This window comes from Myotis yumanensis, unplaced genomic scaffold (assembly GCF_028538775.1).
Source record: "Myotis yumanensis isolate MYYU_CA2020_CCGP unplaced genomic scaffold, mMyoYum1.0.hap1 SCAF_13, whole genome shotgun sequence".
Classification (NCBI taxonomy): Eukaryota; Metazoa; Chordata; class Mammalia; order Chiroptera; family Vespertilionidae; genus Myotis; species Myotis yumanensis.
The window spans coordinates 7,603,987-7,631,309 of NW_027223764.1; the positions used below are offsets into that span (position 1 = coordinate 7,603,987).

At 46.4% G+C, this 27,323-nt stretch overlaps 2 protein-coding genes across 8 annotated transcripts in view; one reads left to right on the top strand and one right to left on the bottom strand.

Moving 5' to 3' along the window:
• Positions 1-2,242: 2,242 nt before the first annotated feature.
• ENO4 (enolase 4) lies at positions 2,243-25,863 on the bottom strand. Of its 3 annotated transcripts, none has more exons than XM_070432194.1 (14): positions 25,689-25,863; positions 22,403-22,531; positions 21,173-21,384; positions 19,111-19,268; positions 16,803-16,972; positions 16,577-16,708; positions 15,089-15,142; positions 12,955-13,011; positions 11,193-11,360; positions 8,734-8,859; positions 7,281-7,476; positions 5,375-5,442; positions 4,519-4,636; positions 2,243-2,578 (listed from the first exon to the last, which is right to left on the bottom strand). In XM_070432194.1, exons 1-14 carry the CDS (start codon positions 25,851-25,853, stop codon positions 2,430-2,432), a joined length of 1,902 nt encoding a protein of 633 aa, XP_070288295.1. In that variant the 5' UTR covers positions 25,854-25,863; the 3' UTR covers positions 2,243-2,429. The 3 variants fall into 3 exon arrangements, with proteins under 3 accessions (XP_070288295.1, XP_070288296.1, XP_070288297.1); XM_070432195.1 differs by having other exon boundaries at positions 2,244-2,578; positions 21,194-21,384; XM_070432196.1 differs by lacking the exon at positions 25,689-25,863 and adding an exon at positions 23,407-23,430 and having other exon boundaries at positions 2,244-2,578.
• The window catches only part of HSPA12A (heat shock protein family A (Hsp70) member 12A), a 110,955-nt gene continuing 109,296 nt past the window's right edge, over positions 25,665-27,323 (top strand). For 3 of the 5 annotated variants that reach the window (XM_070432189.1, XM_070432187.1, XM_070432193.1), the window contains exon 1: positions 25,665-25,854. Coding sequence is in view for 2 of the 5 variants with exons in the window: in XM_070432187.1 (XP_070288288.1) it covers positions 25,852-25,854 (3 nt within the window). In the remaining 3 variants the exon portion in view is untranslated. Of the gene's footprint in view, positions 25,855-26,020; positions 26,101-27,323 lie in introns of those variants that run through there. The other 2 variants (XM_070432191.1, XM_070432190.1) reach the window with 2 other exon arrangements.

Genomic DNA, 27,323 nt, shown 5'->3' on the forward strand with positions numbered 1-27,323 from the left:
CTTTCACCGAGATCACAGTCATTTAAAATTAATTTGATATGAAGATATTTGATGTAGGATTTTATTCATCTTTCTCTGCCTACAGTTTTTCTCTTTTCACATCAGTTTTTAGGAAAGTTTGCCCCTGCTGTGGTGTCGTTGTCAGCGAGCAGTTAGGCGGGGATGGGAGACCTGGGAAGACTGGTGCTTGTGTCTTCAAGGTACGCTCGTAGCTCTTCGCATATAAAAAGTATAGATACCCTACATAGGCTGTTGTACAATTGGAAGGGGCAGTGCAGTTATCCATCGTAACAGTAAGATGTTGGAAATGGAGTAGTACAGGTAAAAATCACTGTTTATCTTTCCAGACAATTTTAAGGTTGTCTGTCAGGTCAATGGTAGTCCATATCACAGAATCTTACAAAACAAAGTTTGGATGATATTCCTAAATGCACACTATACATGTGTAATCACTTCAATCATGGGACAGCTTGAGCTTCTGTGGAACTAAGTGGGGGAGGGTGGATGGCCGTCCATCATCATCATCACTGGCCTTGGGAGGGTCACCAAGCAGTTCCCACTTAAGGGCTGGATGGAAGTTTCTTCCGCGCACTGACCTTTCCCAGTCCCTCTGTCTTTTCTCAAAATGGGTTATAACTAGTTTCTTTCACCTCTTTTACAGTTGGTATCTTACAGGTGATCTATATGCTCTATATCTATTACCTATCACATAATAAATATAGACAGAGAAAACAGAGACAGTGCTTATCACTTAAAAAAATTTTTTAAGTTAAAATGCTACCTACCCACTGGTGGCCCCAGTCCTCAAGTGCAGTCAAGGTGAATGGGCTGCGCTCTGTGCTGAAATTAAAGTGCTGATCTGGTTGAGGTCATCAATCACCTCATTGATTCACTTTATTTAACTATTTACTTAGTTGTACATTTTTTCTCTGGTTTCAGTCATCCAGTTATAACTTGTATTATATGATCTCCCATGTTTCATGCATGTGTATGTGCATACCCATGTACATGTGCAAAGGCTATGTGAACACCCAGTCTGTTCCTCCTGCCTTTAAGGTGGACTTTCCCTCCAGTTTCTCAGATCCCCGTTTGCTGTAAGCAGCAGGAGAGGCGGTAGCAACCACAGCCTGGACGCTCTTCTCCGGGCATGGAGTGAGGCCCCCGTCCTCCTGCCCGCGCTCTGGGAGACTCGGCCCTGGAACCAGCCTTGAGTCATTGCTTAACAGCGGTTCTCAACCTGTGGGTCCGGACCCCTTTGGCAGTCGAACGACCCTTTCACAGGGGTCACCTAAGACCATCCTGTATATCAGATACTTACATTATGATTCATAGCAGTAGCAACATTACAGTTATGAAGTAGCAACAAAAATAATTTTATGGTTGGGTCACAACATGAGGAACTGTATTTAAAGGGCCAGAAGGTTGAGAACCACTGGTTTAGAGGGAAAGGCCTGGGCATTAGACCATGACTTTTCCCTGTCAGTCCTCTTCAAGAGGAGAGGTCCTCGGTGTGTTTAGTGAAAACGTATAGAATATGCCAGAAATCTAAGTTTAGCCAACTCTCCCACACGTCGGTACATAGCAATTTATATAATTTTGGGGTAAAGCAAATGATAACTTTTAACAGAGAATCTAAACCATACAAAGCAGGTGGTATCCGTAGGTACGTGATGGAGTGAGTTCATTTCTGTTCCTTCTCTGCTGGCTCACAGCGGGCAGGGCAGTCACCCTCCACCTGCACCGTCTTCAGTCACCTGTCAGGTGCTGTCATGTCAGTAAGTGAGCATTGAATTCCCTTAAGGATAGTTATCCACCCATGCACGTGTTTATTCACTTACCTTCATTCCTGTTCCGAGAAGGATTGAAGGAGACCCCCAAGGATATACATAATACAAGAAAAACTAACATTTAGAAAGAGGAGGGAATCGGGGCAAAGGCCACTGCTTGGCTGTTAACAGGACGGTGAAATGCTCCTCCTTCTGCGTGAGGTTGGCTACAAAACCGTGTGTGTGCTTCTGAGCACAGGTGTGTAATGTAAACGCAGATGCACACATGTTCCCGGCACAGAGAGCTCCTGGTGGAAAAGATTTGCTTTTCAGAGATGTTTTCATTTGTAAAGTGTGAGGTGTTTGAACTGAGTACGGAGCTGGCAACACAAGTCCCGGATACTTTTACGAGGTCATCCCCTTCCCTCCCCGATGGACAGGGGCGCAGGTACATAAACAGAACCTCCCTGGAAGTGCGATGGCTGTGAGACACGGACCACACACAGGCAGAAAGGCTATATGTGTATTTCACCAAATGGTAAAGGAGAAGAAGAAGCACAAAGTTAGTGAAGTTTTAGAACAAAACCAAGATGAAGAAGACAGACTTCAGACCTGCGGCCCGAAAACACGGATGTGGACAGCCCGGTCCAGAAGTGCTCGAGCTCAGGCCGCTTCCTCTACGACTTCTGTGGGGAAGATGGGCTCCGGGCGCTCGGGCAGCTCACCGGCCTCGGCAGCCACGGCCTCGGGCTCCTCGGCAGCCTTGTTGTCTTCCTCGTTCAGCTGGACAAAGGTGAGTTCTCCTTTGGAACCTATTAGAAAGCAACGACAACAGTGTTTACTGTCCGATCCAGCGGTGCCGATGCTGATGCTGTTTGATTTAAAGATCATCCTCAGACATGCCCGGAGGTGTCCCACCACCATCAGAGAGGGTTCCAGAACCGTTCCAATGGGCCTGTTTTGGTTACACATTAACTGCGGGACACTTGTTCTTCTCGGTGTGCGCTGCACCCTTACACAGCCTTCTGGGACATTCCACATGCAGTGGACTTGGGCAGTGGCTTAGCAGGAAAGGCTCCGAGGAAGAAGGTAAATTAGAGGGAAGGCCCGTCCTGTACATGAGCACAAACCACTGCTACTGACTACCCCGCGGTAAACGAGTGCAGACTGAGACTGTTCCGGTCTGGTCCCTGCGGGCAGGGACAGTCTCCTTAGCTGTTTTCCCGGTGCTCGGTTTGCTAATGTTTATGGAGCGCCGCCGGTGTCCGAGCATTCTCATTCGTCTGTGCATCCAGGGGCCTGCGCTGCCACCAGGGAGGGCTGGTCCCCGGTCACTAGGGTCCTTTTGGATGCCCTGAAGTGGCTGTTGCCCTCGTGGTAGGTCTGGCTGGAGGTGTGATAAGTCGTGTAAGAACCTAAGGCTTCCATGAGTCAGTATGACATAAAAAGTAATCATGCGTGTGTAGGCAGGATATACTGTCATCTGTTTGAAACAACAGGCCCGTGTCACACACCAAACACCACCAAGTCATTTTTGACTGCCTTTACGTGACTCAGGAATGGCCTCCCGATTATATCTTCCTTTTCTGTGAATCTTAGGGTGTGTTTCAGGATCGTGACACATGGTAAACATGACAAATGTATAATCACAAGTTCTGTTGGTTTCTCTCTTTTTTCCTCTTTGATGTATGTATTGAGTCATAAAGTAGGACTGCTTCCTTGCTTCCATGGGTGCGCTCCCCAATACATTCTACAATGCGCCTACCTCCTTTAATAGACTTCATTTACAGCATCCAAGAAAGGGTCATGTTTTAATTGTCAGCACTATGTAAATAACATATACCATTTTCAGCATACCACTTCATTTATTCTATCTTAAAATACAGAGTAGCTTTAGAATTCCACAATAACTAATGGTTTCTTTTAATGCAGTGGTTCTCAACCTTCTGGCCCTTTAAATACAGTTCCTCATGTTGTGACCCCAACCATAAAATTATTTTCGTTGCTACTTCATAACTGTAATGTTGCTACTGTTATGAATCATAATGTAAATATCTGATATGCAGGATGGTCTTAGGCGACCCCTGTGAAAGGGTCATTCAATCACCAAAGGGGTCACGACCCACAGGTTGAGAACCGCTGTTTTAATGTCTCTGTGTGCTACAAATGTACTTTTGGCCATCACCATCCATAATATAAAAAGTAAAACTGCATATTTGGGGTGTTTCTCTCCAGTTAAACCAGTATACAAGGTGATTGGACCCATGCAAATTTACAAAGGTTTCATGTCATGAGTGATTGGTTCCTTTCTCTTGAGACGACAGCCTTCCCAAAGCACAGCATTAACATGAACACGCTGCCTACTTGTCTTCAGTAAAATGAGTGGTTTCCAAAAGCCATCAGGAAAAACCTGCCTTTAATTCTCCTGGGTTGTGCAGAGAAACCTCAGCTTTGATTTGTACCACAACAAAAGGTAGGCTTGGAGATTCCAATCAATCAATTCTATTGAAAAGCATCACGCAGCCTATTTATCAAGACGAACAGCTGGCGAGAGTGTTAAACATTCAGGTAAACAGATAATCCATTAAGGAAACAATGCACATTGTGGCACATGCCATCCTGGTTTGTCAGTTCTTATTTCTAGTCTTTGGAGTCCCCTGCCCTCCTGCTGGGGGACTTCTATTCCCCCTCTGCCCGTCTTTGTTCTCTTGTTCACGGCCAAGTGAAAACAAAGCAAGAAAGCAGCACATACCCAGTGTTCCGTTCTGGACAAGTTCTTCCTCTATAGTGAAAATGCGGTTGTACTTGGTCACCCGTTCGCCGCGAGAAAGACCTCCCAACTTGATAAACTGGACACCCAATCCAACGGCCTTAAGCAGGGAAAAGACAACTTATTTTATTTATTTATTATTTTTTATTTATTTAATTATTTTTTTTTTATTTCAGAGAGGAAGAGAGAGGGAGAGAGATAAAAACATCAATGATGAGAGAGAACCATTGATCGGCTGCCTCCTGCACACCCCCTACTGGGGGTTGAGCCCGCAACCTAGGCACGTGCCCTTGACAGGAATTGAATCCGGGACCCTTTAGTCTGCAGGCTGACGCTCTGTCTACTGAGCCAAACCAGCTAGGGCAAAAGACAACTTTTTTGAAATGGAGAAGTCACCTTTTTCTAAAAGGACACTGTCCCTGTGTGCTGTTTGCGTGTTTCTCTTATCACTTCATTTTTTTGTCTTACATAGGTAAGGGGGCCTGCTTAAAGCTGAGGGTGTCAGACAGAGAGTGTCACTGCATCACACACCTCCCTGGTCGTGTAGGCACGCTAACTTTGCCTAAGAGCGTGCTGGCCTTCCGCACTTCATTCTAGGAGGTGAGGCGGCAGGTGCACACCCCAGTCATCGAAGTGTGCTCATCCCTTTCCCCAGGACTTCCATTTCTCTTCTTTTTACAAGGTCAACGTTTAGCTCTTCGCAGAAGGGAGGCGGCAAGTCTATTTTGTAAAAGGTTCTAGGACTTTCTCCGCCAAAGCCTGTATTTCTCTGAAACACCAGTTCCCGATAAAAGCGGTGTTTTGGCAATTCTGCAGCTGACCAGCCTGCAGCACTTACCAGGTCCACGAGGCTGTCATCTGCAGACTCCCCTTCCGCGCTTCCAAAGACAGCCACGTGCTTCTTACCTGCAGGCAGAGGAGTTCTTTTCAGCTTCCCGCGGTACAGAAACAGTGTGCAAATGCATGAGCCTCTGAGAGCAACATGTAAAAATGCCCAGAGATTTAAAAGTTTCCCGTGACAATTCAATTGTTTGACCACCTAAGAATTCTAACCCCAATATTTGCTTCCCACGCCCACCCCTTCCCCCGAAATACCTGGTTTTATCTGTTCACCCCTTTCTAGTAGCTTAGATGCTAAATACTAAATGCTCCCTTTCGTCAAATGTAAGGTATGACAGATTGTAAGTAAGAGTCACCATTATTACCCCTAAAGGGGGGAAATGCTCAAATTAGATCGATAGCATTTCTAAGACCACAGCTATACACCACGATTCAATTTCGTGCTTGTTCAATGAGGAAAAGTGCATCTTTGAGTCAGGACACTTTAAGTGCCAGGCATCGCATGGGGAGTTGATGGTACCTAATGCAGCGGTTCTCAACCTGTGGGTCGCGACCCCTTTGGCGGTCGAACGACCCTTTCACAGGGACAGCGTTTCAGATATTTACATGACGATTCATAACAGTAGCAACATTACAGTTATGAAGTAGCAACAAAAATAATTTTATGGTTGGGTCACAACATGAAAAACTGTATTTAAAGGGCCAGAAGGTTGAGGACCACTGGCCTAATGTATTTTACAACTCACTGTGTAGAATTTTATTCAAAGGAGCCTGTCATTCTGAATGTTGACTTATCAGAAGAGCAGCGTGGATAGTATTTAATCATTTCAGGATCTCAAAACCCCTTGGAATTTACCAAAGTCTACAAGGAGTGTGAGCCAAAGTTCTCCCTACAGGGACAGTGTTTGCGTGTTCAGAGGCGGGAGCTACAGCGGCAATCTGAAGTGAGGGATAGTCTGACTGTCGAGTTTGGGCCCTGGACCAGGGCAGCCTCAGGCCTGGGGTCTACAGGCATCTCATTCCTTTCTCCGGCACCCTCCCAGGCCCCTGGATGCTAGTCCCACTTTGAGTCCTGCTCCAGGTCTGAGACTAGCCTTCTGCCTACTTCCTGATATTTATGTTTCAGGGACTGTGCGTAAGTGAACAAGACTCCCGTGAACTCATGGAAGTCTATAGTCAAGTGGGAGACACCCGGCACTAAATAATTGTACGAGTAGTTGTGGCCAGTACTACAAAGGGGAAATAAATATAAGCTGCTATGAGAAAGGTTTGCTGCAAGGGCTGGAGGGAGTCAGGGAAGGCAGAGACAGGGTGGGACAAAAGTAGGTTTACAGTTACTTGTACGGCCAATAACATAGTAATAAATAATAATCCAGGAATAAACTCTGCTTCATGTACTCACAACTGTAAACCTCCTTCTGCCCCACCCTGTATATGCCAAGAAGAGGCTTCACTTAAGGCAAGAAGACCTGAAGGGTCAGGAGTAGGGAGCCAAGTAACAGGACAGGGCAAAGCATTCTAGGCTGAGGGAGCAGCACGTTGAAAGACCTCAAGGTGCTAAGAAAGTGAAACTTGAGGAATTAAAAAAAAAAAAAAAAAAAGCCGGTGTGGGCAAGTGGGATCCCTGTCCTGTTATGTGCAGCTGACAGGGCAGTGGCCTGGCCACACCTTCGTGGTGGCCCCTCTAAAGGAGATGCCCTCCGGGGCTGGGGCTGACAGGGGGCGCCGGGGAGTGAAGAAGCTGCTTTTATTTCCCAGCACCAGATCTCTCACAGGCGGTGGGGTTTGTTTTTTCCCTCCCAGGTTTAGCCCATGCTTCTGCTTAGCCACCGCACAGCCTGTTTTCGGCTTCTTGTATAACCGAGTTCGTGCTGAGTCTTTGCGACCTCGGCTTTTCTACTCACTGTCGATGAGCTTGCTTATTTCCACCAAGTCAGTCATCGTCGTTTGATTGGTGTGCTTTATGACCCGCCCACTGGATTTGGGGGTGCTGATGTTGCCTTCCTCTAGAAGTGTGGAAATGCTTTTGGAGGCACTTCCCGCAATTATGTAACACCTGGAACCAAGAGCATTATAGAGGCTGTCCCACTGTTCAGAGTCCTGGGTGAATATTTAAGAATTGATCGTTATAAGGTATTGAACACAACCACAGAACAACAGGAATCATATAGCACATACAGTTGTACGCCTTTCTGAGATAACACGCAATGGTTTTCTTTCGCACCTGCGGCTGAAGGGTGCCTACACCACAGCCACACAGAAACTTAAAATGATTACATTTGAGCGTAAAGATCTAGTGAATAAAATGTTTATACACATTAGCTGCTATTCTCCACGTTGATTCTGAAGCTCTTCAAACCCAGGCTTTCCTCGCCCACTGTGTTATCCGTAATGTTGCTAAAGATTGGCTGGTTAGAAGATTCTACTGTTATTTCTGGGAAACAGACCAGATGAAAGCGCTGAGCTCAGTCTGTCTGGGTGGAGCTAAGGCTGTGAAAGGGAAGACAGGACTGAGGGAGCCTGGGGCTCCCAACCAGACCTGACACTCTTCCTGCCCCCAGATGTGAAACCTTGCGTTATCTCAGAGAGGGTGTCTGTTCAGTTCATCTAATGGTTCTCACATTCATAAGTTGAGAATTTCAGTTTTGCTCTTTAAGGGAGAGAGATGGTCTTCTGTGGCACATAAACAGCCCTTGTTAGAGGCATTAGCTTGAATAGATTAAAATAAATCAAACCTTTAAAAAAATATATGGCTTTGTTACTCTCCTGCATATGCAGTAACTGGATTTAGGTTAAAAACAGTTGGCCTAGTGCAGGGGTCCTCAGACTTTTTAAACAGGGGGCCAGTTCACTGTCCCTCAGACCGTTGGAGGGCCGGACTATAGTTTTAAAAAAAAACTATGAACAAATTCCTATGCACACTGCACATATCTTATTTTGAAGTAAAAAAAAAAAAAACAAAACGCGAACAAATACAATATTTGTATTTGCATGTGGCCCGCGGGCCGTAGTTTGAGGACCCCTGGCCTAGTGGAAAGTCCTGTTTCCATGAGCACTTGAAAATGATCTATGATTAACCTGTTGAGGCTCCAGCTAGCACAGCGGGCTCAGCGGCCCTCAGTTAAGTTGCTTGTAAATGTACGGCTACTCCTGAAGTGCCTGGGATAGGTTGCTTCATTCCGTGGACAGGCACACTCCTAGGTCATTGTGTTTCTGCGATTCATTTGCTTAGTAAGTGCCTTTTCCCATAGATGCCGGAAGAAAGCAACTCATTCCCAGCCCAAATTACAACACATTTCAGATGACAGATCCAAAAGAATGAGATTTTATTATAAAACTCAAGGCGAATCCTTTTACCTCTTTCCTGAAAGGATCAATTAAGGCGATAATTGAAGGGAACTTGCTGATCAGATCCACATACAGGTCAACCATCTCAGTGGTGTTTTTGTATGTTCCCGTCATCACTTCATACTTCCCCTTACTCTGGCGAGTGTAAGGAAGATATTAGAGGCTAAACACTGAATTCCTCAAATGTTAAAAATGGGGTTCAAATACATTTTCATTCATTTCACAGAAAAGATTGCAAACAGATTCTTTTCAGGCCATATTCACATAAGAAATGTATCCATTTTACTTTTAATATCTGTTCCATATTAACCTGGGGAAAGCAAGTCACCATCCCCTTTGATGCCCCAGTGACTTCGGATGAAGCCTTCTGCACAAAAAACTAAGGTTTATGACGTGGTGCTTAGGTAGACGGGCAACAACCTAAGTTCATAAAACAAACCATAGCGCCACGCAAACCTGCCCACTCGCCAGAACCCACCATCTTCCAACTCACACTGAACAAGTGGATTTCTTCTGCTGGGAATATTCTAGAATTTGAAAGCAGGGCTAGGCTTTTGAAAGATAAAGTGAATATGTGAAGGCACTTCTTTCTCAGCATGCAGGTTCTAGTAGCACCAGTTCTGTCCTGAAAGTGTAATTCTAGTGCAGCCCCAATCATTTGAAGTCTGGTGAGCCCCCAAGTCATTAGGTACAGAGGTTAGCAGGGCCGAGGGATCTGTAGGTTCTCTGTAAAGCAGCACCTTTCCTCCAAGTCTGTGTTCAGGGATGGCACCTGGGATACTGAGGGAGCTGGAAGGGAACGGAATGGCTGTTTGGTTTGCTAGTGACTTCCTGCTGGTGCTGCTAATGGACTGGATTCCATTGGAATGAAGCAGGTTAAGAAATCCGTAATGCAAAGGACTTCATAACTTTTTTCACACTGAATAGCATCAAGGACTTTTAGTTTATTTTTTGTTGTTGTTGTTAATCCTCACCTGAGGATATTTTTCCATTGATTTTTAGAGAGAGTGGAAGGGAGAGGGAGAGAGACACAGAAAGAAACATTGACTTAAGAGAGACACATTGATTGGTTGCCTCCCGCACGCACCCCAACCAGGGCCAGGGATGGAACCTGCAACCAAGGAACGTGCCCTTGACTGGAATCGAACCTGGGACCCTTCAGTTCTCAGGCTGACACTCTATCCACTGAGCCAAACTGGCTAAGGGCAAGAACTTTTAGTTTCTATACTTGAACATTTTAAACTCCTATCTTGTCAGTAAGGAAATGCTAGACTTTGAACTAACATTATTGTAAGAATTATGTGATGTCAAGCTAATATATTTCACTCAATCTGAGCAATAAATACCCATTCAAGTTAGCACTAGGAGTCAGTATATTCATAGTTCTCGGTATTCATTGCTGATGAAAACATGCAATTATTTTTCTTAATGGTATGCCTAGGAACCAATCATTATGTGAAGAACAGGAAATTACATTAAACATTCCTTTATGTGCTTAGTTTCTTTAGAAAAGTAAAAGAACTTTTAGAAATCAGCTGAAACTTAGGGTTTCTATATACTGTTCAGATTCTCCTTTGAAATTGAAAGTTAGAATGCTAAATCAAAGCGAAATTCTATTTGGTCATATCCCCTGAATTTGACATTAACTGCCAAGTCACCGTAAATGCATATGAATGTGCTGGGCATTTTATAAAACCTGGACTCAGCATTTATGTATTTGGAAATGGCAAGTATGTGTATGAAACAGACAACCTATAATAGCTTTCCTAACGTAACTACTTCCCACATTTAAAGGTTAATTGCTGATAAAGTCCCCCAAAGAAGTGAGGGCTACAACATTCTTAGATAAAACCTGTTTTCCATTCTCTTGCTTTTTAAAATAACTTCATGTGGTGTGGTCCCTAGGTGAAGTTTCATCACTAACGCTCTGCCCTACCCCAGACTGTGGATAATGCTGTGATGGGCTTAATTGGGTATATTCTCTAAATATACCCATAAACTTCAATAACTTGGAAATATTTTTATATTTAAAAAGTGAGTCACGGCACAAACTCCGAGAGCCACGTGTCTAGAAGGGTTTATCAAGTCACACTTGCAGCGGGTCTACTTTTCACGCTTGACAAATTCAGCATTTACCAACCAAGTGACTGTACTCAGCAAAACATCCCAGTCCGTGAAATTATGTTTCAATAGCTCTCATGATTGCAATGTAAGCAACCCATTCTAGTCACTTTTATGACAGAATGTCTATATATACTTAGGATGTTTTCTGTTTCTTTTTAAAAATCATGTATTCTCTGGTCATTAGCTAACTCCATTTATATTTGGACCCCCCTCCCATCCCCTTAAATTAACAACAACAAAGAGAGATCTATTTGAAAAATATACAGATCAGCTCTTCCTTTCAGTTCTAACTTAAAGATAATGTGACGTCAACAAAAAGCAAATGTTCTGCAGAAGAAACTCACATAGTCCACCAGCTCATGCGCAGCACAGTTGATGGCCAGATACAGATTCGTCCCCAGTTCTAGCCCCAAGTTCGCACAGATTCCTTGTATGGTGAGCAGGGGCTGCTCTATGGTGTCGTAATTGATGGTCAAGCAGCCCAGATGGGACATCTTGCCAGTGACCGGCTGCTGCAAGGTCAAAGGAAAATGACGAGTGTAAACACAGCACGTCACTGTCCTGGGAGTCTCCCGTGATGGGCGCATTTTAGAAACAACGCTCCTCTGATTCTGGATTAATCCTCTGTCTCGGTCCCACTCACCTCTGGGTGACCTCGGAGCACAGGTTTGCCCTGCGGTGTCTGGGAGTAATTTTCTTCCTTTACTTGCCGAGGTTTTCGAGCGGGGCCGGGAGAACAACTTTCCTGTCTTCTGGGTGCGCGTGTTATCCCTTTACTGGCTCTGCCCTGGCTCGTGGGCTCACCTGCGCCGCACCACCAGGTTGGTGCCTCTCCAGGCTGTCCCTCCCTCTGCCCTCTTCCCCCAAACCTGCTCTTTCCCGTGCTCCCTTTTCCTTTAGGAGAATGTAACTGCCAACACTTAGCACTGCACCCCTCCTTCAGGAGAGCTTTCATTTTAAAAAGGACTAAAGACTTCAGCTCAGAGGGTGCAGCTGAGGGTAGATTTCAGTGGAAGAAGATCTGAGGAGTCAAAGGACCCCAGGGCAAGGCAGCCACACGCCTCTCCTGGGAGGCCAGCCTTGACATGCCTGGGCCATAAACCGTGCACCACGCGATCATCACATAAGTTGAAGAGATATCAGTCCTTCCGAGGGCTTAAGGGTGTGTGTGTGAGTGTGTGTGCACCACACTCAAGAGCTACTGTGAACCTAGCTATAAACATTCCCTTGTTACTGGCAGTAGCCCTAGTTAATTCTAAGGACCATCCAACATTTTTATTGTAGTTGTAATCTTCACTGGAGGATATTTTCCCCATGGATTTTTAGAGAGAGTGGCAGGGAGGGGAGAGACAGAGATGTGAGAGACAGACATCGATTGGCTGCCGCCTGCATGTGCCCCAACCAGGGCCGGGGATCAGGGATTGATCCTGCAACCAAGATACGTGCCCATGACCGGAATCAAACCTGGGACCCTTCAGTACATCCAACATTTCTAATGTTAGTGAGAGGAACCTTCTATTCGACAAAGGAAGAGTGGGGGAAATTCTTGTGTTCAAAGCACCCACAATACCAAAGGGACCAACTGAACAAGTTGGGCGTGTCTCCCAAGGCTCTTGCAGCCAGCATGGCAAACTTTCCCAAGAATCGTGCGCCTAACTCTCCTGGCAAAATCTGAGATCTGGCAATGTGTCATCGGAAATGGTGCCTCAGTGCCTTCGGGGACCAGATGTAAGGAGTGGCTATCTTTCTGTGCTTTTCTCTCCTTGGTAGTAGCACGATTAAAATCTAAAGCACCTGATATGCGTTTCATTTAGTTAGCAGAGAGATTCAACTTCCCCAACACTTTGCCTCGGGTTTCAAATGTAACCCTATTACTCAGAATGCTCCTCGGAGCCGTTGATTGGCTAGACGCCTGCTGGCAGAAAGGCGAGGGCTAGCGATATTCCAGCTCTCGGTTGCCTGGTTCAGTGCTCCTGGTTTGGTGCAGACTCCCCCTTGCATTAGCCCTGGTCTTGGAGCAAAGTGACTGCGGGAGAGACCAAGGGGCAGGGAATACGTAGATGAACTGTGTCACATACAAGGGTGGTAAAAAGGCAAGATACTGACCTGACCTCTTTTGCCTCCATTTTGCCCTTTCTTCATCTCTGCTTTTGGAGGAGGGGACTGTGGGACAGAAGATAGCGAGGTATCACTTATCTGTGGGCAGCAAGCAAAGCTCAGGTCCCAGAGGAGCCCAGCCAGTCACACTGTGAATCAATCCCCGCCCCCCCTCACACACACACACACACACACACACACACACACACACACACTCAAATCATGCCAGCCACTCCCTACTTTATAAACCCTAAACTATTTCTCAAAATCAGGCACATGTTCCCACTAGTTCATCCTTACCTCCTGCCTCCAATCATATCTATGGGGCATGTAGATACTTATTCATGCATTTCTACTCATATAAATAAAGTATTATGCATACAAAGTCCCCTCCTTGCCCATAAGGAATAAGACCACTGTGGGATTTGCTTTCACAAGCCCAACATGTTGTTTCAAATATTATCAGGGTACGAACAACTTTCTCCTACAAGGGGAGGGGGGAGTTGACTTTTGGAAACAGCCAAGGGTCATTAAATCTGGTGACTGATGTGTGTTAAAGTCAGCTGAGATGAACAGCAAAGATATTTCCTGAAGAGACGTTCCCACAATTTGGGGGACTGATAAGGCTGCACTTTCATGTCCAGCATTTACTGGCTATAAACGGGGTCATGTTTGTCAAAAATCAGCATGGTTCACACTCAAGTATGTGCAAATACAATGATCCTGCTCTGTGCACTGTGGAGTCAGCTGACCTTTCTCTCCCCTGGTAAAAATAACAGGAGCGGGTCCACGTGCCAGGCAGGAGAGACACAGTGGTGAACAAGGCAGACATGGGCACGGTGAGGAGCTGGTGGCAGGGGTGACAGGCTCTACCAGTATTTGAATTTTCATAAGCACGTTCATGAGCTACTTGAATAATCAAAAGGCAATAAGATGTTTGAAAGTCGGGCTGAATGCAGAAAGCTCAGATAACCTGAATGTCCTCATCCTCGAGGCCGGATTTCCTCCACCTGCTCTGATAACAACCACCAGTATGTATTGCTCACTGTTATGCCAGCTCCTACTCTGAGCACGTTGCTTGTATTGAACTCATTTACTCCTCACAATCTCCCCATGAGATGGGTAGTCATCGTCACACAGCTAAGGAGGGGCAAAGCAGAGTGCAAGGTCAGGGTTAACTTTTCCAAATCTGCAGGCGGGTCACCCATAAAGAGGTTTGCATTCTGAATAGTGTCACAGACCTGGCTCCAAGCTGGTGCTTAAAGCATTTCTGATCAACTGTATGGCTTGCTCCCCAACCCCATCACTACAGGGGAGGGAGGTGCCCCCACCTGCATGGACTCTGTGCTGGCAAGACAGCATTGGAGCCAAAGTTCCTTCCTCAGCCCCCATGCTCTCCTGTCTCAGCCCCCATCCTACAGGGGCTGAAGGGCTAGGGCTTCCAAAAGCCTCATGCTAAATGGATGGGGGATCCTGGATTGGATCCTGGAACAGGAAAGGGACATTAGTGGAAAAACCAGTGAAATTTGAATAAAGTCTGGAGTTTAGCTCATAGCAATGTGCCATTTTGGTTTCTTAATTTTGACAAACATATCATGGTATTCTGTCCTGTTACATTATGTCCTGTAACACTGGGGGAAACCGGGTGGAGGGGTATTTGGGAACTCCGTACCATGCCTGCAAATTTATAGACAAGGATCAGATCCCTCTCCTGGCCTCAGCCTTGCCCGTCAACGATGGCACAGCTGGCAACTCACAGCTGCCTGCCATCCTGCCTCTGTGGCCCCCCCTCGAGGGCTGCTTGGCCAAGGGCACCTGTTTGCCCAACACTGGAACTCTAAGCAGAAACAAGAGCCTGTGCCTTAACTGTTATTCCAAACTGCCTCTCACCTCCTAGGGGCCAAATCCTTTCTTTCCCTATGAATCCTAAGGATGATTTTAGCATAGAGCCAGCTGCCTCAGAAATCAAAATGAGATTACGTACCACAGCTTATAAGCTTTGCTCGTATGGGAAACCCAAAGCAAACGAACACATTTTCTATATCAATAACACTATTGACTTAATTCCATAACCAACCATAATTTGGACACTAGAAGTTATATAAGCGTCAATAACCAGATGTCATAGATTCTCTTTACTTACCGTTTCAATTGTCTTGCTTATTTGCTTCTGAATTTCCATAAGCATCTCCACACCCTGTAAGCAGAATAAACATGATCTTCCACAAAGGCAGTCTAGAAGTTTTAAATATAAAAATTTTCACCACACACGGCTGTTCCTAACTCAGAATATTTGTAGGGTCCCTGACAAGGTCTATGACATCAGAAGATTAAATGCTAATCGTCAGCCCTCAGGTTCCCGTCCATCAAACATGAATGAGAGGCTTTTCCTCCTCAGTATCCTCTCTTCGTTGTCCAGAGCTGGCTGGTTCAGATGGTTGGATCAAGTTCACTTCGTTCTATTTCACGGTCTCTTGACGGGACCTTCTTGCACTACACGTCACAGGTCATGAAGGGATTCTGCATGATAGTGTTTGAGTTCCTGTAAACCCAGGGTCATTTAAAAAGTGGGAAAGCCTATTCTGATGACAGTGGGATCTGCATATGAAGGCAGATAAAGAACGGTGGGCCAGTGCTCTGGTACCCACACCGCACACCCAGTCTTCATTACAGGAAAGATCCTGGCACCAGGATCTGAACTTGATCTGACAGACGTTGAGCCAGAGATAAAGTCTAGTTTTCTCCAACTGACAAATTGGGAGGCAATGGTTATTCTCTTTCAAAAAGAATTCTTTACCACAAACCGTCTTGGGGTTTAAAAAACAATGATTTTTTCACTGTATCACTGTCTTAGCAGAGGGGATGGAGCTTCCTGTACTTTCTTCCTAAACATCCCCTATAGAACATGAACACTGAGTTCTCCCCAATGCCTACTTAGTAGAATACTTTATGAGTATTTAAAGATGGATATTGCCCTAGCTGGTTTGGCTCAGTGGATAGAGCGTCAGCCCAAGGACCAAAGGGTCCTGGGTTCGATTCCGGTCAAGGGCACATAACTCAATCCTTGGGTATTAACCAAAATAAAAATTTTAAAAAAGGATATTGACTCAGCCAAGACATGAAGAACAATGTAGACACTAGCACACCGCTAAGTAGTAAAAATGCAACTTAGGATTCCTTCATTCCATATTCCATAAACATGCACTAACCCTCTCTTATGTGCCTGGCAATCTGCCATCTCTCATCTTCAGGCCCTGGAGTTTCTAACTCAGCAGAATGGGCTGCTAGGAAAGTGCCAGCTCCCTTTTGTTGCTGCTGGAGTGTACAGACCAGATAGCTCAGCTCTCCCAGGAGAAGGCCTGCACGGTTACATGCAAGTGGCTCCCCTGTGAGCCACCAGCATGAGTCAGCGCTGTAATGAACCAGAGGTCCCAGGTGGTCTAACTGTGTTCCTGTTTGTTGGAAGTTTTGCTTTCTTCCCCTTTCCCTAATGTGTTAAAATGTTTTTTCTCATTTTACATTTAATTCCCTCTCCTTTGGAGTCATAAGTCTGGGGACCTACACTTAAAAACACATTGACGATAGAGTATATCTTTTTTTAGAAAAAGTAGCCTGAGATAATGTAAGGTACTTGTTTAGCCATTAATCCAGGATGGGGTATACAGATCACTTCTTTCATTAAATTCAGCTTCCCAGGCGATGACTTCCCACAGCTGACCAGAGATACCATTAGCAAAGGAATAGTTAGCTTTGCTGGCTGTTCCTGAAATGGGAGAAAAGCAAGAGGAAATGAGAAACATGGTCCCTTCATACTGAGATGCCCAGGCTCCTGGTGACGGAATGTGATGGAGACTAACCTGATGGTGCTTCAGGGATGCGATATGGAAGTACAGAGGGTTACTGTCCAGCACGGCAATGGTTTTGGCGACAGCTAGTGACACAGCCCCTATGGCCATGCTGCCACAGAGCACAGGTTCAACAGGCTCTGGAGGTGGGAGAGGTTTCTCTGTGATAGTACTCTTCCGACCTGGAGGGAAAAATATTGATAACAGATTCCTTTTTAGGAAGTCTGACTCTAAGAAAACTATTAAACTATTTTTTGAAGGCTTTACTTTACAGGTACAAAAGCTCAGCATAAAGAAAGGTTGAAAACCGAGGCTGGGAATAACATATTCTCCACCTCAACCCCCAACAAGTTATCTGTTTGACTTCATTTACCACTCCCCAGTGCTCAGTCCTTAGGCATGGATTTTGCCTAAGAAATTTGTAGAACATCCAATATGGGCAGGTATTGTTATCCCACATTCCCATATAACAAAACTAGGGCTTAGAGATGTCAAAAGATTTGCCCAATATTTATCAGAAAGTTCAAAAAGAGAGGATTCCAAATCCTTTGTTTTTCTCTATACTACCACAGCTCTTGTATACCCAGCTTGATCTTGAACATCTCTTCATGCATATATCTATACTAGAGGCCCGGTGCACAAAAATTTGTGCACTGGGGGGGGGGGGGGGGGGGGGAGGGGGCTCAGTCCGGCCTGTGCCCTCTCGCAGTCGGGGAACCCTCAGGGGATGTCCACCTGCTGGCTTAGGCCCGCTCCCCGGGGGGATTGGGCCTAAGCTGGCAGTCAGACATCCCTCTGGCAGCCTGGGAGCCCTCGGGGGATGTCCACTTGCCAGCAGGGAGCAGGTCTAAGCTGCAGTCGGACATCCTTAGTGCTGCTGAGGAGACAGGAGAGGCTCCCGCCACCACCGCTGTGCTGGCAGCCGTCAGCCTGGCTTGTGGCTGAGCAGAGCTCCCCCTGTGGGAGCACAGTGACCATCAGGGGTCAGCTCCTGCATTGAACGTCTGCCCGCTGGTGGTCAATGTGTGTCATAGTGACCAATCATTTCCAGTTGTTCTGCTGTTAGGGTCAATTTGCATATCACCCTTTTATTATATAGGATATCTTTCTCACCAGCCCCCAGCCAATGCCTTTTTCTTTTAGAAATGCCTTCAGATCCAATCATCCAACCAGAATCCTTCATCTTTCACTCTCATATGTTCTCCGCCACCCAGGCTGAGCATGTACCACTGAGTCCATCATTAGTCTCTTGTGTCCTCCTGTCCTTGTTTTCCCCAGAGCTACTTGGGTCAAGCAGGTAAGATAAGTGGAGTAAGATGTAAGCACCTAGCACACAGTAAATGTTTAACAAGTTACTGTCCCCTCTGACTTCTTCCCTTCTCTTGTGTTCCAAGTTCTATCAGTCAAAAGCAACCGCCAAATGAATATCCATTGATGGTCTCTACATGTAATTTCAGTAGTGGCTGTCCTCGCCCTCCCAAGAGATTGGTCTAACGTATTTTTTTTTTTGTCCAAGGCAATTCTCCCTCTCGCCCCCCCATCCCAGGCCTCAGCATCTGAATCTGTGAAATAAGAGACTTTGTCTCCACAGTCTCTTTGGTCACTTTCTGGTTCTGGTGCTTTTTTACTCAATGGAACCCACATTAAGTGGGTATTTAGTTTGCACTTGGCATCATGCTAGGCACTGGCAGTGCTAAAGTGAACAAATCATGGTTCATGCCCTCAAGGAGCGTGTTCTAGCTGGACAGATATACAGAATACTGTTACAATACAAGCAGCAGCTCCAGAATTAACTTACTGGAGGGACTGTTGGAAAGCATGGAACAAAGGGCCATGATGACTTCGATTATTTGCTTTACAATAGCAAAGTGTCCCAAATACATTGTTTATTAACATGTTACATAGGACTGAGAAAATGTTGGTTATCTTTAAAATATGGAGTGGCTTCCTGATGAACTAATGGAAATGTTGAGGGGCAGTTAAAGGTTCCCCATGCCACTTTCCCCTTCCCTGTCTCCGGCACTGCCACACCATTCAGTGCACTTTGTGTATTTCGTAAATGCTCACCTCTGGGTAAGAACTATGTTCATCTTACAAAAATAAGTTAATAAATAAACAGAGGGTGAGACGGGGTAAAACCCTGACAGTCCAACATAGAAGCTTCAAGCAAGGAAGTGGCATGGAGGGTGGATGGTACCTGCTGGTAGCCCAACCTAGGGCTACAGCTATGAGACTCTACCTCAACAAGGCAGTCTGAGCTTCAGTCTTTTTTCCTCACATGTTTGTTACTAAAGGTTCTGCAAGATGATAAGCCGCTGACCTTGCTTCTGTCCTTTTTTTTTGGCCGGTGGTGGAGGAGGAGGAGTTGTTGGTGGTGGTGGCATCAGAGAGGAAGATATGTGTACAGCTGAGTTTTCCAGGCTCTTTTCCAATTCTTCTCCCTCCTTATCTTCTTGCACTTTATTTTCAAAGAATGTCCTTAATGGAAAATATGGCGGTAGAGGGGCATATTTAGGGATATCCCTCGTAGTTTTGGTCATGTTTTAGTGCTGACCCCAATATGTTTTAATAATTAACTCTGCTTTTTAGCTACTTAAGAACAATCAGCTTCAATTTCCAAGGCCAAAATACAATGGTGCTATTATGAAACAGTATTCAAGAACTGAAATTAATTTTGGCCTGGAAATAAATGTTTAAAGATTTCAGCCTTGTTTTTAAATTATTTGAGATTTGATTCTATTTGTAAAGTAAATTTGAAGATGTAATTTGATTAAGGGCTATTGAATTTTCTTTTTCAATAAATGACCGTCAGAAGAAAAAATGAGTCAAGAATAGAAAATGAAGTATATAGCACTATGTGCAAGACTTCTTTTTTTGGAGGGTGAGGCTTAAAAACTTTCGAGAAATCTCACTTAGGCACATCTATATAAAATTTCAGTCACACAGAAGAAAAGAGGCTAAAAGTTCCCGTAGACAAAAAAGCATCAATAAGTCAACAAAGATAGGGGAATCTGATTTGCATTAGACTAATTAATAATCCAGACGCCAGTGGGGCAGTGACGTTAAAGTGCTGAGAGAAATTGATTTTAAACAAGAATTCTATACTCAGCTAAACTGTCAACCATGAGAGCAAAGTGCTGACATTTTCACACATGTTAAGAACTCAAAAACTTTACATCCTTTTCTCATTCTTACTTTTAAAGGATACAATCCAGCAAGTTAAGAAAGAGGAGGACCTGGGATCTGGCAATAGGAGAACAAGGAAGGGATGTCTTACGGCATCTCTGCGGTAGGCCTAGAGAGGAGCCAGTCCAGATGGAAGGTTTGGGGAAGGAAAGCTCCAGAAAAGAAGTAATGTACAGAATAGAAGGTATGAATAATAACAGGAACCCCCCCCCACACACACACACACAAAAGGAATAAGTGTAATAGCATTCAGAAACCAAAAACTAATTTTATAAAAAGGTTTTTACAAGGGTCATGATCCAACTCTGAGCAAACTCAAATATAATGTCATGTACAATTTAGCAGGGGATGAAGCTTAGAGAAACAGAATCCAGTTGACCTTCATATGGCCAAGAGATGGTGGCATTGGACCTGCACAAAAGGAGAAGTAATGCTAGTCTCCACTTCACTGGGCACTGGACAATACTCACAAAGCCCCACTCAACAGTCCCTTGGTTTTCACATTTCAGAGTCAACCGATGGGCAAGATATGGAAGACCTGCTTGTGTCTGGAGGACAGGAAATAAGCATCACTCATTCATTGTGACTAGATGGAAGGCTATGGGATGCTCAATGAGGGTATATGAGGAGGTGGGGAGAGGGAGGGAGAGGACATCAACTCCAATCTTAATTCTGTTCCTGAGAATCTTTTTACTGAATCCAAAGGAAGCTCTATGCACGAAAAGAGGTTAGAAGTCCTTATGTAGCCTTACACAGCAAAATTTTAATAATGGTTTTCAGAAGAAAAGCAACATTTTATGCTAAAGTTTGCTGCTTTAGCATAGGCTTCTTAACTAACTGCTGTATCCTATGGATATGAGAGACCTGTTTTATTGACAGGTGAATGGAAAGGAAACATATATATTTATACCACACATTTACATTTCTTTCTTTCTCTTTTTAATCCTCACCCGAGGCTATTTTTCCATTGATTTTTAAAGAGAAAGTGGAAGAGAGAGGGAAAGACAGAGAGAAATATCGATGTGAGAGAAACACATCGATTGGTTGCCTCCTGCACATGCCCCGACCAGGGCTCAGGCCGGGGAGGAACCTGCAACCGAGGTATGTGCCTTTGACGGGGATCGAACCCAGGACGCTTCGGTCTGCAGGCCGATGCTCTATCCACTGAGCCAATCCGGCTAGGACTGCACACTTACATTTCAAAGTGGAAGACTTGCCTGAGCACCTGGTCCACCTCAGCCTGGTTGGAGGGCTCTAGGCCCTGAAGCTCCTGGGTGATGTTTTCGTTGACCCACTGCACAGCAATGCTGACGGCATCCAACCTCTCTGCTTCCATCGCTTCAGCCAGCTCGGACACAACGTTCTCGTAGACTTCGAAGTGAGTCGCCATCATCACAGAACACATGTACTGAAAAGAATATAACGTGTTCTACAATTTCTCTACCTCTTGCAGAAAATGGGAGATGTACTGGCTTTTGATGTGCATATTTTATCCCTACTTTCAAAGGCAAAATGAGGATATATAATTTTCCTTGAGGTATTTTTACAGCTACTGAAATACTATGGAACACAACTTCAGGGGACATTTAAAATTACTGCCTTGTTAAAATCCCCTTAGGCCCTGGCCAGTGTTGCTCAGTGGTTAGAATGTAGAACCACGTACAGAAGGGTCACGGGTTTGATTCCTGGTCCAGGGCACATACCTGGTTGCAGGTTCAATCCCCAACCCCAGTTGGGCCAGCCAATTGATGTGTCTTTTTTTCTCTCTCTCTCTCTCTCTTCCCCCTCCCTCCTTCCCTTCCACTCTCTCTAAAAATCAATGGAAAAAAATATGCTTGGTTGAGAATTAGCAGCAGCAACAACAAAATCCCTGTAGAAAAACCTTATATTTAAGTTCATTTTTATCACTAGCTCTCCAATAAATAGCGAAAAGTATACAAACAGATTTAATCATAATTATTTTCCTTCCAGAAACTATAGCAAAATTGCTTCTAACAATGCATAGGAATTACTAAAATGTAGCAATTAAAATGAATTATTAAAATTATGAAAATGCATTTTTCTTTAGGTAGTTCACTCTATATCTCTCTAAATCTACATAGAATCTAGATATAAATATATCAATCTATAAACCTATCTGTAGATTTATGGAACTCATCATAATAATAATGTCAGGTTTTAAAAGGATTTTTGCTCCATTTCCTTTCTCCACCTTGGATCATCTTCAAGTTAGCATGTCATGTCTGTACCATATTACACTGAAACATAATAAAGCCATCATGGTTGATTGTATGGTTCATACTTTATGTACATGCCTACCGAAAAATGTATGTGGGTGTGTTTCACAAACACCGTATTTCAGAACATTCATTTCCCACAGAGTAGACAATAAATGCAGTGAAGAACCCATGTAAGCGGCCTCGTACCTTGGGAAAATTCTGAATGGTGCAGAATATTTCCACTTGGAGGGTGGGAAGCCCCAGTCCGTCCAGCACATGCTTCCCCACCACTTTGCAGATGGTGGGTGGCTTTGCAAGTTTAGAAAAGCAGTTTGCCTTTAACACAGAAAGATAAAAGTCAGGATACCACACCTAACTTACCTTTAAAAGGTCATTCACAGTTGCTCTAGTTTCTAACAAATCCCCTACTCCCCCCCACCCGAGTGTCCTCCTCGTGCAGGATGAGTCTAGCTGCTCTGTGGGAACTGCCCCGCCCTCAGGCACAGAGATTTGGATGTCACCTGATGTTGAGTCTCTGATACATGGGGTGATTTGTTGTCTTTTCAACTCTCAGCAGAAACTCACATGCATTTCTTAGTTCAAGGCCCTGTGTCATTCTTTAGCTGGCCCTCACCTATCCCTCCAAGATACCAGAGTCAATTGGTCCCTAGAACACGGATGCATTAAAACTTAAGAAACCTTACGTGGGCCAGTTTTTATTCATCCCAGCAAGGCCTCTGATAATTTAATGCTGAAGAGTTATGCAGAGGCTGTGCTGCACTGGCCATCAGTTCACGCATAGAATTACCCCATTTCCTTTCTCCACCGGGTCGAAGAGGATTGTTGGAACCTTGGTAATAGCACTTTCATTGATGTGGAAGAAGAGCAGGAGCCATGTGGAAGCGATCCAAGAACGAGATGGAAGAAAGAAAATGAAGCCAAGGTGGAGAGCCCGCTCAAGGAGCCTGAATAAAAAGATTCGAGATGGTGTTTCTACTCAGGAGCTAAGACAGAAGGTCTAGGGCTCTCTAGTAAGCACACCAGGCTCATGACTCAGCATTCCGGACAGGTCTCAAACTACCAGGGCCTCTCTCTACACGACCTTTCTCCCTGCGGCAGGGTGATCGGGTGTCTTTGTGCGCAGCAGCATGATGACTAGATTCTGAGAGGGACTGTTCCAAGACTACCAGACGTGATATGGCAGCACTTACCAAGCCTCTGCATCATGCCTGCCAATGGGCCGTTGATAAAAGCCAGTCACAAGGCCAAGTTCTGAGTCACGGTGGAAGGGACTCTCACAAGTCCGTTCACTCTGGTGGTGTGGTTCATTGGGGACCACCAAGATGACAGTCTATTATAGGGCTAAGCCTCTGCCTGATTCGCAGTCCCACACACTTTCACCTGTGAATTTTGTGAGGCAAGAATAAAGAGTATTGCTATTGCCCACAAGGGTCTGAATCCTTTATGTAACAGAAGCATGCAAGAAATGGCATTTGAGCTCAACACTGGAGATGCAGTATTCCAACAGGTAGACGATAGAAGTCCAGTGTTTATACTTCTGGTAGATGGACTAGGATAAGGAAAGGGGAAGGAGGTGGGAAACTTCTGGCTTTAGGGGAAAGTGGGCGGTATGGAGGAGCCAGGGAGGGAGGAAGGGTTACCAGAGGTAGAGAGGGGAGCGCTATGAATCACACACCGGAAGGTGTTTGATCTTACTTGGCAGGCAAAGGGTAGCCACAGGAGTTTCTAAGCAAAAGAATGATGGTCAGATTGAAGATCCGGAACATTGCGCTGGCAGCACTATGCGCGATGGACACAATAGAAGGAGAGACTAGGTGAGAATAAGGAAGGCTCAAACTAGGGCAGTGAGAAGGAAAAGGAAAAGGAGGTTGCTTTTTTGCCCACCCAAATTCCTTAACAACCTTGTAAGTCCAAGCCAAAACGTTCCCAGACACTACAGCCGACAGGGATCTTTCCCAACCCTGAATCCTTTAGTAAGCTTAAGTGATCTGTCCCTCAGTCTAGCGCACAACGGTATATCACCTTATCTAGTATCCATTTAAAAAAATATTTGGCTTTGCCTCTAACCAAAGTATAAACTCTCAGAGAGCTACACAAACTAAAGTCCTGGCTGCCTGATAGACTGGGAAGAGCATTACACCAGGGAACCAGTGTCCAAGTTTCTAGTCTCAGCTTTTGCTCTAAGTAGCTATGAGACAAGAGCTTGGTGTCTTTGTAAAATGAGGAGCTTGGACCAGTTAACTTTCAAGATTTCCTCTAGCAAGAAATAGTGGACTTCAGAGTTGTATTCATTCATTCATCCTATAAATAGTTTGGGAGCGTCCACTATGTACCAGGCCCTCTGCTGGGTACTAGGGACAAAGACCTGGTTTGATTTCTCCCTGCAGTTCTTTGTGCCCCTTGGGAAAAATTTAAGTTCACTGGGCCAGTTTATTTGTAAAATGGGAACATAATTTTTACCTCACAGGGGTCCCAAGGATTAAGTGAAATAACATATAAAGCACTTAACACAAGGCACGCAATACACACCTCGCCCTCAGTCCACCCCCAACTTTGATGTAATAGGCCACGAGAGAAAAACAAACATTCCTCAAGTATCCTCTGAACCCACTGTCTCCATAACATGTGCTTCTGAACCCTGTAAACACATGGGTCTTCTCCACAGCATTTGCATACTCTGCTCGTTGTCACACCTCACCATAGTGCAAACTCCTGCTAGTCCCGACCACGCAGCCTTCCAGAAGGTAGGTGTTGGTTAATACTTATGGGCCTGGAAGCTGCTTCAGGCTAAGGTTTGTGCCAGAAATCGCACTGGGCACAGCAACCAGGAAGGTGATAGGAAAAGGCACCTGCTCTCCGCGGAGCTGACTGTGCATCCAAAAAAAATGCTGCAGGGACTGGGACCGCTGAAGGACAACCAGTCCAGGGTGCAGCAGCCGAGACTTTGATCTGAAATGGAAGTTGAGTGGGTGCTGGTCAGGTGGGGCCAGGCATCCAGGCAGGAGCCAGGCTTGATGTGAATGAAACTTGGAAGCAATGGGAGCGGGCTGGGCCTGAGGTCCCCGCCAGCGCGTTCATCCCGTGACCGAGAGGAGGCCGCTGGAGAATGTAAACTGAGCTGCGCGGTGTTAAGGTCTGTGTTTACAAGAACAACCGGCAGCCGGGCCGGCCGGTCCCGAGGCAGCGAGGAAGCCTGGCAGGCCCCGAGCTGTCGCCGTAGCAACAAATCCGCCTGGAGCCCACTACCCTCTAGCTAGCTGCTTCCCATCTACCACTTTCTTTCTGGAATCTCGCCGCCCCAGGTTCCCTGCTCGGCTGCTGCTCTGCAGGATCACCCTCCAGCACCACCGCGGTCGCCAAGCCCGCGGCAGCGACGCGCGTGCGCGACCTCGCGGCGCAGGCGCACAGCGTTGCCGCAGCGCGGGGCGGGGGGAGGGGCTGGAGGGAAGCGGGTGCTGTCCCAGGTCCCTACCAGGTGCCCGTAGACGTCGGCAGGCTGGAGGTAGAAGGTGGAGTTGAGCAGCTCTTCCAGCTTGCGCGGGACGTCGTTCTCCCGGTAGTACTCCAGCGCCTGCTGCTTCAGCCTCCGCAGCTCCCTAGTGGGCCCACAGCCGCGGCCGCCGCCTTCGTCCCCCATGGTAGGCGATTTCAGGCGACCGCGGGGGTTAGCCTGGGGGCCCGCGAGCGTCTTCCGCGTCGCTAAGCAACGCCACGCCGAGCGCGACCCCAAATCTCGCGAGGCTTCCAGCCCCCTGGCGGGAGCTGGAAAAGACCCCTCGGCCCTCCTCCCTCACGCTTCCCGACCAGCGCTCCCCCGGCTTTGGCGCTGCTGGTCGCCACTTCCCCCGACGTTTTCCAGATGGGGAACTAGTTAGCGATTTCAGGTAGCGCCTTCGGTGGGAGTGTGGGAGGCGAGCCCCAGCTTCCAGTGGGGGGCTCGAGCCTTGGGCGGCGCGGGGTCCCGTGGCCCTGGAACTCGGGCCCTCGGCCTTCGCCACCCGTCCCCTTCGTTCCTCCGGGGACGGGTGGCGAGTGCGGCCTACCTTCCTGGGGAGGGAGGTAAGGACTCAGGGTTGGCTCCCTAAGCGGTGCAGGTCCCCGGAGTTAATGACTTCATTCATTCATTCACTCACTTCCCTGAGCCGAGCCGTGTTCTGGCAGGGCATCCTGTCGCGGTCTCCCGGGGAGGTTAGTTGGGTTAAATCAGTGGATGGAAAAGAGATTTGGGGTGAAACTTAAGGATGCTTATGGTTCAGAAGGCTGGGGGGAGGGTATAGAAGACTTTCTGGGTCGCGTTCCCTCCCCCAAACCCTCGCAGGCTGCCTGCATCCTGCCCTTTTACATCCAAGCTGCCTGCGCGGCTTCAGTGCCCCGGCCGGCCGGGTGTCCTGCAGGCTCCTAGGCCTTGCAGTGCGCGCCCCGGCTCCGAGCTTCTGCTGCAGGAACCGGCCGAGGTGCACGGGGCACGGGGCGTTCGTGTGCTCCTCTTGCCCGTGTGTGTTTCTGACCTAAGCAGGTCACGTACACGGTCTGTGCCGCACTTGGATCGTCTGGAAAACACATCTTACTCACCTACTCTGCCCGGTTCGCTGGTCACTTAGGAGAACACGAGTGAGAAAACATTTGAAACCACATAGTTGTTTCCAGTAGGTGCACGTACATCTGTAAAAACATTTGATTCTATAAATACTACAATAGGGGCCCAGGCAGGTACCTCCTCCTGCACTTTCTCCCCGAATCTCTAATGGGATGAATGTCTCCCTTTCCAGGGTGCTATAAGTCATCACAGACCTACCTCATCCTCCTGGCTGGACGGCCATCCCTGCATGTAGGAGCCGAGCCTGAGTCATACATCCACCCAGGAGCCTGGGGCCCCGCAGGGAGGGAGCATGGGCTCTGCTGAATGGTGTTGAGTGAACCTTTGTACAGAAGAAGCCCCTGCCATTGCTGCTGCTGTTTCCGGTCCGCCTTTGTGCCTTTCCTCACATCCCCCTGGATGGAGGGCACCCCCTTTCCTAGTAGCCCATCCTTTAAGGCCCAAGTTGAGTCCCACTTCAGAGAAGCTTTTTCTCACACTCCAGCTCTCCTCACTCAGCCCTTCCTTTCT

Coding starts and splice junctions, on each gene's coding strand:
- ENO4 (XM_070432194.1), bottom strand. CDS start 25,853: ATGGGGGACGAAGGCGGCGGCCGCGGCTGTGGGCCCACTAGGGAGCTG. Junction 21,385..22,402: donor CCATTCAGAATTTTCCCAAG/GTACGAGGCCGC, acceptor TATTCTTTTCAG/TACATGTGTTCTGTGATGAT. Junction 4,637..5,374: donor ATGACAGCCTCGTGGACCTG/GTAAGTGCTGCA, acceptor TCCCTGCTTAAG/GCCGTTGGATTGGGTGTCCA.